The 8,935-nt window shown below is 39.2% G+C and overlaps 1 protein-coding gene across 1 annotated transcript; it reads right to left on the bottom strand.

Moving 5' to 3' along the window:
• Positions 1-7,404: 7,404 nt before the first annotated feature.
• LOC101302812 lies at positions 7,405-8,733 on the bottom strand. The gene has a single exon (XM_004293075.1). It carries the CDS (start codon positions 8,731-8,733, stop codon positions 7,405-7,407), a length of 1,329 nt encoding a protein of 442 aa, XP_004293123.1.
• Positions 8,734-8,935: the final 202 nt, after the last annotated feature.

Here is an 8,935-nt window from a genome sequence, read left to right on the forward strand (position 1 = left end):
TGGGGGGGTTAGTATTGGAATATTTGGTTTAAAATTTTAATGTAGGGTGAACTAATTAAGCATTTGGTGGGGTGGCAATAGCCGCACCCAAACGAAAAAAGTCTATCATTTCTTCTAATTACTGTGTATGCTGGCCAACTAATTTTTCCTTTTGTCTTTCATCTTGTCACTATTGGCCGCTAGTAAACATCTAGGTTGTAGGCCAATGACTTGTTTTATCGATGAGAGCATATTAGCCATAAAATTTTGGGTAAATTCTTCATATCGTACCTGAGGTATGACCAATTAGACAATTAGGTACACAATGTTTAAAATAGGACACTTCGGTACCCCAAGTTATGCTCAGTTAGACAGTTTGGTACTTCCGTTAATTTTTTCGTTAAATATGAGGGTAAAATTGTTATTTAGGTTCTATTTATAAATATAGACATAAAAAAAATATTTGTTTTGTGAGTTAATTGACCATTAGTCTTGGGTCTTTATTATTTTCTAGGTCTTTTGGAAGCACACACGAACATAAATTAATGTTTTTGGTTAGGTTGATAAAAATATGACATAATTTAATTTTATGTTAAGAAATATGTATTTGTGATTTGAGAACTTATTACACTACTTTCAGTGCATTAATTAGATATACCTCAGTGTAGTAGTTTCGTGAGTGTTTAGGTTATACCGATTAAATTTCTTAAATATAAAATTCAATCATGTTTCGAACAAAATATTAATTCATCCTGATATAGGTAAGACCAATTACCACTAGTGGAAATATCGACTTAGCCAACGGAAACAATTTGTCACCTAAGACAGCATATCCATCAATTACAATCTTGGCCGACGAATTCTCCGTCGACTAAGTTCCGTCGCCTAGGTGTCGTGAGGTAGACACTTAGGCGACCGAAATTAAGTTAGTCGTCGACTAAGACCAATCCAACCCGATGGACCCTTACCTACCTTGTCGACAAACGGAATCGTCGATAAAACTCTCTATCGACGGAAAATTTTTGTCGGAAATGTTCTTAGCTGACGAATATGAAATTCCTCTTAACCGACGGAACTGCCGTCGGTATGTATGTTTACCGACGAATATATGATCGTTCTTAAGCAACGGAATATTCGTCTGTATTGTTTCTGCCCGACGAATGTGTTACTGTTCTTAGTCGACGATTGATCTTTGTATTCGTCGGACAGGTTGTTTATCTTAAGCGACGAATGACATTATTTCCGTCGCCTAGGTATTGTATCTTAGGAGACGAATGTTACTGTTCTGTGGCTTCGGTTGTTTGTCTTGGGCGAAGAAGATTTCTGGTTCCGTCACCTAAGAGATTTTAATTAGGGTGAAAAAACACTGAATTTTGTTTTTTTTTTTTTTTTTTTGGGTTTCACTGTTTCCAAAAATTACAAATCAATAACAATAATGAAACACATACAGATACATATATACCGGAAGCACTGGATTTGGACCATTTTTCATATATTGATCACAGATGGACAAATATTATTCATATATACAAAATTATTAATGAATTAACTAGGTAGAAAATCATACAATGTAGCTAAACTATGAATCTTCTACAAAATCAATAATTATAAGGCCGTCCGTTGTCCAATTCTATATTATCGCCTAGATCATCATTGTTTTGTGGGGAAACATGTGGAGGAGGAGAAGCATCTGGAGGTGGAGGAGGAAACTGTGGAGGAGGAGGAGGTGGCATACCTAGGTGCTCATATAAGGCTGCAACTTGGGACTGCACAGCACTATACATAGACTCAGCACGCAGGGCACGTTGCTGGACCTCTTGGAATTGCTGTTGGGCACGCTACTGGACCTCTGTTAACTGCTGCTGGGCACGATCCTCTGATTCCTTTAGTCTCTGCTCATAGCGCTGCTGCACCTCTTGGAGTTGCTGCTCATCAACTCTAAGAGGACGACTAAGTGAAGTGGAACCATTTGAAGAATGGCTCAAGTCTCGCTCGCCTCCTCGTCCCATCCCTCTGATCTCCTTTCCTTTGTGAGTTTTGAGCACCGTACCCAACACCTTAATTTGTTGGGACTGAACACTTTCCATAATCTGCTCCTCCGTCGCGTCAGGGTTTGTTCCTTAAATACATCCTTTCGTTTATTGACCTCATCAACCATGTCATTCTGCATGCATTTAAAATACATCAATAAAGTTTACTAGTTGCATAATAAACAGAGAAGCTACTGGGGGTCAGTAGAAGTTTACTGCCCTCCAGTAAACTTCTACTGGGGGTCAGTAAGTTTACGGGGGGCAGTAAACATGCAATTCATTATCTCCCTTTCAGTTTCATGACCACAACACATAACAGATACCCTAATAAACAACTTTATTGCTCCCTAGAAAACCCAGTAAAAGTTTACTGCCCCCCAGTAAACTTCTACAGTAAACTTCTACTGGGGGTCAGTAAACTTGCAATTCATTATCTCCCTTTCAGTTTCATGGCCACAATACACAACAGATACCCTAATAAACATCTTTATTAATTGCTCCGTAGTAAACAACTTTATTGCTCCCTAAAACTATACATATTAATTAATGACAGTGATAATAACACTTCTTTTTTGTTTTGGAAGAAGCAGGAAAACATGACATTGTAATTGGACAGTGCCTAGATTCAACTTAATGGTCTCATATACCAATAGCCGGATTTACACATGCTTGAAGCATTTGCTAAGCTTACATAAAGTAAAAGGAAAGACACTTACATATTTCTTGGTCGTATCTTCATCACCGGCCCTGACATAGGTCTTCTCAAAACCTTTGATAATTGGAAGCTGCTCCCCTTGTATTCTGAGTTCCTCCATTGTGTAGATGATAGGAGAAGACCCCGTGTGGTGGTGCATAGTCTTCTCCCCACGGTTCCGCTTGTTTGCCAATGAGAGTCTAATATATACACGAAAAAATGTTAAATAGATTAGTAAAATACAATGGAAACAATGAATGCAATTTAAAAATAAAAATAAAAAACAAATGAAGGTAATTAAAAATCACCTTGAACGCATCTGACTCGAAGTGCTGGCATAGAAAGTCCAATTGGTCCTCTCTCCCAATGAAATCTGAAGGCATGCCAGGGGACCCTTCCTTCAGATAAGTTTTGTGGCACTGGTACTTCCAGTCCTTGTACCTCTCATGTGCTCTCATCAGTATCCAATTGAACATTGCCTCATCATTTTCATCCCACTCGTACTTCGGCTAAGTAAGAAATAAATCAAAAATTCCCATGTTAAGCACTAAAAAATAAAAATAAAAATTAACACACCCAATTATTATCACAAAACACATCTTTCAATTCATATCAGCACACAATACTTTACACATATTCAATCATACTTTACATATATCCATAACATTTTCACTTTATAAGAAAACTCCTTATGCAAACATATCCTTAGACATGAAATTTTATCAACAGAGAGATATCAATTCAGTCAGTTCATGCATTCCAATTACATAAGCAATCATATATATGTTATCAAACAAATGTAATTAAGTAAATTTACTTTTCATTTACTTTTCATATACTTTTCAGTTACTTACCGACATTGCATTCCACACCTTCCACTTCTCAATCTGATCAAGGTCGTAGAACATGCTTGCCCTCATTCCCACCAGACTCTGTATGGCGCAACCGATATCATGTGTCACCAAGCTGTTTATCCCCCTCACGCTAGGGCCTTTTACACGGGGACAATACGCAAGCTTGATCTTCTGCCCCGTTTGTTGAACGATATCCTCTGCCTTCTTTCCAGAACAAAAACCCCGCTTCTTTTTCGGGGCCGGAGCTACACATTAACATGTGAAAATACATTATGATACTTAATATACAAGAGGATATCTGTTGTGTGTAAGTGGCATGAAAATGAAAGAGACATATTGTACTGCAAGTTTACTGACCCCCAATATGCGTTTACTGACCCTCAGTGAAAATATATTATGATACTTAATATACAAGAGGATATCTGTTATATGTAAGTGGCATGAAAATGAAAGAGACATATTGTACTGCAAGTTTACTGACCCCCATTATAAGTTTACGAACCCCCAGAAGAAGTTTATTGACCCCTAGTAGAAGTATACTGACTCCCAATAGAAATTTATACTGACCCCCAGTAGAAGTTTACTAGGGGGCAGTAAATTAATACATTTACCTGTTTGGCTTCTAACTTTGATTCGAGCGTTGCCGACGATGCGTCTTGCAGATTCGGGTGCGGTTGCAGTCTCGGGTGCGGTTACAGTCTCGGGTGCTGTTACAAACGCCGATTGAGATCCCGTTGAATAACTGTCAACTGTAGGACGCCGCACGATCAAGGGGGGAGCTCCTGGTAGTACTGTCTCAGCCGTCATGGGGTTAGGATGGCTGCTACTGCTAGCTGAGCCGACGCTCTGCCGTATTGACTCCATCAAAGCATTAGCCTTAGTGGCTCGGCCCTTCCTCTTCCCCATGATCACCATATCTTGCACATGAATAACACACAATTGTTAGTAAATGAGTGAGTAATAGATAAAGATTATGAAAAAATGTCCATAGAAAAGCATACAGGTTGATCAAACCACTTGTATTTCTTCACTTTTTTTATTTTTTTTAAACTTCATGCATTGGTGATACACAAAACACTAACAAAAGCTGTGAGCCACTTAAGCAGAAGATACAATGTGATATTTGTTTTTTTTTTTGGATAATTAAAAAATAATAATAATAATAATAATGAAACACGATCAACGAATTCGTTTACGATTCAGAAGTAACAAGCAAGATCAATCTTAGAAGAGAGAGGATACGGACCTGCAAAGGAGCGGCGGTGAGAAGGTGAGAGCAGAGAGATAGGAGTGGCGGGTGGATGCGGTGGCGATGAGTGGAGGAGGTGGGTGGATGCGCGTACTTTAATCGGTGGCCGATGCGTGGATGGGGTCTGGTGGCGCGACTCTGGTGGGATTTGGGAATTGTGGGTGTGAATTTAATTAGGGATTGTGGATTGCGCGAGGGAGTTAGTATAGGTTTTAAATTAGGTTTCGTGTCTTAAGTAATACGAAATTTCGGGGAAAAAACAGGCGCAAAATTCACCCGCCTAATATTTTGGGATCCTATACGACGGAAAATATATTTTCCGTCGCATTGGTTTACCAAGCCGATGACTTATTCAATTTTCGTCGCCTAAGTAACATAAAATTTTTAAAATGTGACTAATATTTTGGGTATCCTAAGCAACGGAAAGTGGAGAATTAGGCGACGAATTATTCAAATTCCGTCGACTAAGTATATTATAAAAAATTTCCACAATTTTATTATATTTGCATATGAGCATTTTCGTGTAACTTTTCAAACTAAACCCAATTATAACTCTGCGTAAGTATTCGTACTTAAAAAAGCATACATATATATACATTTTAAAAATTACAATGAAAATTTGCATGAATATTATATAATTAATGGTTTGACGTACATACGTACGTGGTTAATTATAAATTTAAAAATACATATGATAATCAGAGTCGTCCGAATAATCATACTATATATTAATAGTATAATAATCGTAATATATACTCATCGTACTCATGATAATCTGAGTCGTCTGAATCATCATCCTCCTCAGTTTGGTCAGAATACTCATCATCCTCTATGTATTCGTCATCTGTGAAGCCGTCGTCATCATGATTGGGGATGCGAGGTTGTAGCGAGTTCAGTTCAGATGGTGTAACTGGAAGGTAACCTATGATAGCCGAAACGTGTTGGTTGTTGACACGAATGTCCTCAGTATCAGGGACTACATGTGGAGAATCCTCTTGATATGGTTCATTTGGTTGATCAGTTGTTATTAGTTCACTGGGCCCACTCTCATCGTCCCCTCCCAGTGTGGCTGCACTCCAAATATTCATATGTGACATCACCTGCACCACTTTCCAACCCTCACCCATAGCCGGATCATCAAGATAAAACACTTGTTTCGCCATGGTGGCAAGAATAAACGGCTTATTCTCATACCATACACTGTTTGAGTCCACTGATAACAAGCCACAATCCAGAATTGCACTCCTCCATCTAGTTGGGTCAATATTGAACCATTTGCACTTGAACAACACGACTGGCATATGGTTGTCGTAGATTAGTTCGATGACACTGGCAAGAACCCTGTAGTAGTTGAAACCCAGACCCTCAACCATGACTCCATTGTTTTGGGTGACATGGCCTTCATCTCGTTCTGATGTCACAAACTTAACACCGTTCACAAAACATCCAGAACGAACTCTGTGGCTTTGGGGTCCTCCAACCAACAAGTGAAACTCCGGGTCGTAAGAAGCAGGAAACTGCTGTTGAATGTGTATCATCTGTAACAATTTTAATACCAACGTTGTTATATTATGTAATATCAAAAAGCAACATATCTTTAATTTATGTAACATATATCATATATATCTATATTATGTAACATCAAAAAGCAACATATATTTAATTTATGTAACATCATATATACATATCGATAGAAATGTACCCAAATAGGGAAGTAATCAGAAAAATCTCTCTTGTGTATGACTTCGTTACCATGCTGCCTTTCCAAATGGGAATTGAAGTATCGCTCGGCTTCTTCGCAATGTTGAAGGATACACCAATGAGCCTCTTTGATCTCATCATTACTTAATCTTTCAGACTTACTTAACCTGTCGTACGGTTTAACATCGTTGGAAACAACTGATAGATTGAATTGCCGGCTACTACCCGCTCTAGATGATTCCCCCACTGTGTCTTCATCATTGAGATATGCGCTACAGTAAATTATGCACTCAGCCTGAATGTATGCTGCCGTGATCGACCCTTCAAGGAAACGTTTGTTTTTGTTCTTCTTCTTGAAATCCCCCAGTTGCCTGCAAAACAAATATATATGCAATTCTCATAATAAATATTTAAAATACCATTTATCTTAATTTGAAAGGATGATTAATTAGAATAAATATGAGTGCATACCTCTCATTTGGATAGCACCAGGTATATTGTACCAGACCAGTAAGCAACACTTGTTCGGGAAGGTGGATCATGAGGTGAATCATGATGTCAAAGAAAGTGGGGGGAAAGATCCTCTTCAGCTTGCACATGATGTACACAATGTCTTCTTGCAATGACCGAATATCAGACTTTTTAAGCTCTTTAGCGCATATCCTCTGAAAGAACTTTGACAAAGCCACTAACGTGTCAACCACATCACTCTGCAAATACGGTCTAATGACTACGGGAAGAAGACGTTGCAGCAAAACATGACAGTCATGAGTCTTCAACCCACTAATCTTATTTTCCCCCATCTTAACACATCGAGCGATATTCCCTGCATACCCGTGAGGATACTTAACGTTTCCAAACCACTGAAACTGTGTAGCCTGCTTTCGGCATTATGGCTTATTTTGTTTTTTTGCTCTCTATTAGCCATAGTTGGGGGCGTATATCCATCATCTTAAGATCAACACGGGCTTTGGGGGTGTCTTTGTTCTTATGTTTGAGATTCATAATTGTTCCAAGAATGCTGTCACAAACATTATTCTCTATGTGCATGACATCCAAGTTGTGTCTAATTTTCAAGGTCGACCAGTAAGGCAATTCAAAGAATACACTTTTGTGCGTCCAATACTTAAACTCATTAGGCGTGGGAGGATTCAAGTCGGTTACTTCTTTACTCGTGCTCAAATATCCGTACCAGTGCTGGTTAAGCCTCTCCAAAATCCACTCACCAGACCTCCCTGGGGGTTTCAGATTATGCTCCTCAGTCCCATCAAATGCATCAGCATCCCACCGCCACTCGTGATCCTCGGGAAGATGTCTACGAGATCCCAAGAAACAAATTTTGTCGGCGTGCCAACTAGAATTGACGTCATCTATGCATACCGGGCAAGCCTTGTACCCTTTAGTTTGTTGGCCAAACAACATCCCGTAAGCTGGAAAATCACTGATGGTCCAAATAACAGCTGCTTTCATTATGAATGAAGTTTGACCATGCCTGTCAAAAGTAAGGAGTCCATTTTCCCATAACTCCTGCAACTCGTCAATTAATGGTCTCATGTACACATCCAAGCACTTTCCTAGAGAACAAGGCTCTGGAACCATAAGCGTAAGGAAATTGTACTCTTTCCTCATATACATGTTGGGAAGTAGATTGTACGGAAATACTATCACAGGCCAAATGCTGTAAGACAAATTCATGTTTCCAGTAGGATTGAATCCGTCTGTTGCAAGTCTGAGTCTGACATTTCGACAGTCTCCAGCAAATTCGGGAAAAGAACGGTCAAAGTGCTTCCAAGCCTCCCCGTCTGCGGGGTGTGTGAGATTATCCGGATCTATCCTCTCATCTCCTTGTTGCCTTGCCTGGTGCCATCTCATATGTTTGGTTGTATGTGAAGACATGTACAGACGTTGCAAACGAGGACCCAACGGGAAGTAACGAAGAACCTTCCTAGGAATGGGCTTTTTCTCCTTAGATGAAGTGGAAGCTTCATACCTTGGCTCGTAGCAGTGTGGGCACTCAACTTCATCCTTGTTGTCTTTGTAATACAAGAAGTAGTTATTGACGCAAGCGTCTATCTTTTGGTGATCAAGACCGAGGCCAGCCAACATCCTTTTTACCTGGTCGAAATTTTCCGGACAACTATTACCTTTGAGAAGCACTTTCTTCATAAGTGCAATATCCTCATCAAAACATGTCTTAGTCTTTCCCCGCTTGTTTTTTATCTGCATGTGTTACATGACGGTACCCAACACAGTATGCTCACTGCCAGGATACAATAGGGTTTGTACTTCCCGTACAAGCCTGTTGTACTTAATGTTGTACTTATCATACTCACTGAATAAAATAAAGCAAGGGAAATATATATATATATATATATATACACACACACACACACACACACACACACTTTGTTGGGAAAATAATCATTTA

This window comes from Fragaria vesca, linkage group LG2 (assembly GCF_000184155.1).
Source record: "Fragaria vesca subsp. vesca linkage group LG2, FraVesHawaii_1.0, whole genome shotgun sequence".
Classification (NCBI taxonomy): Eukaryota; Viridiplantae; Streptophyta; class Magnoliopsida; order Rosales; family Rosaceae; genus Fragaria; species Fragaria vesca.

Excerpts from the sequence above, each read along its gene's own strand:
- LOC101302812 (XM_004293075.1), bottom strand. The coding sequence starts at position 8,733 with ATGCAGATAAAAAACAAGCGGGGAAAGACTAAGACATGTTTTGATGAG.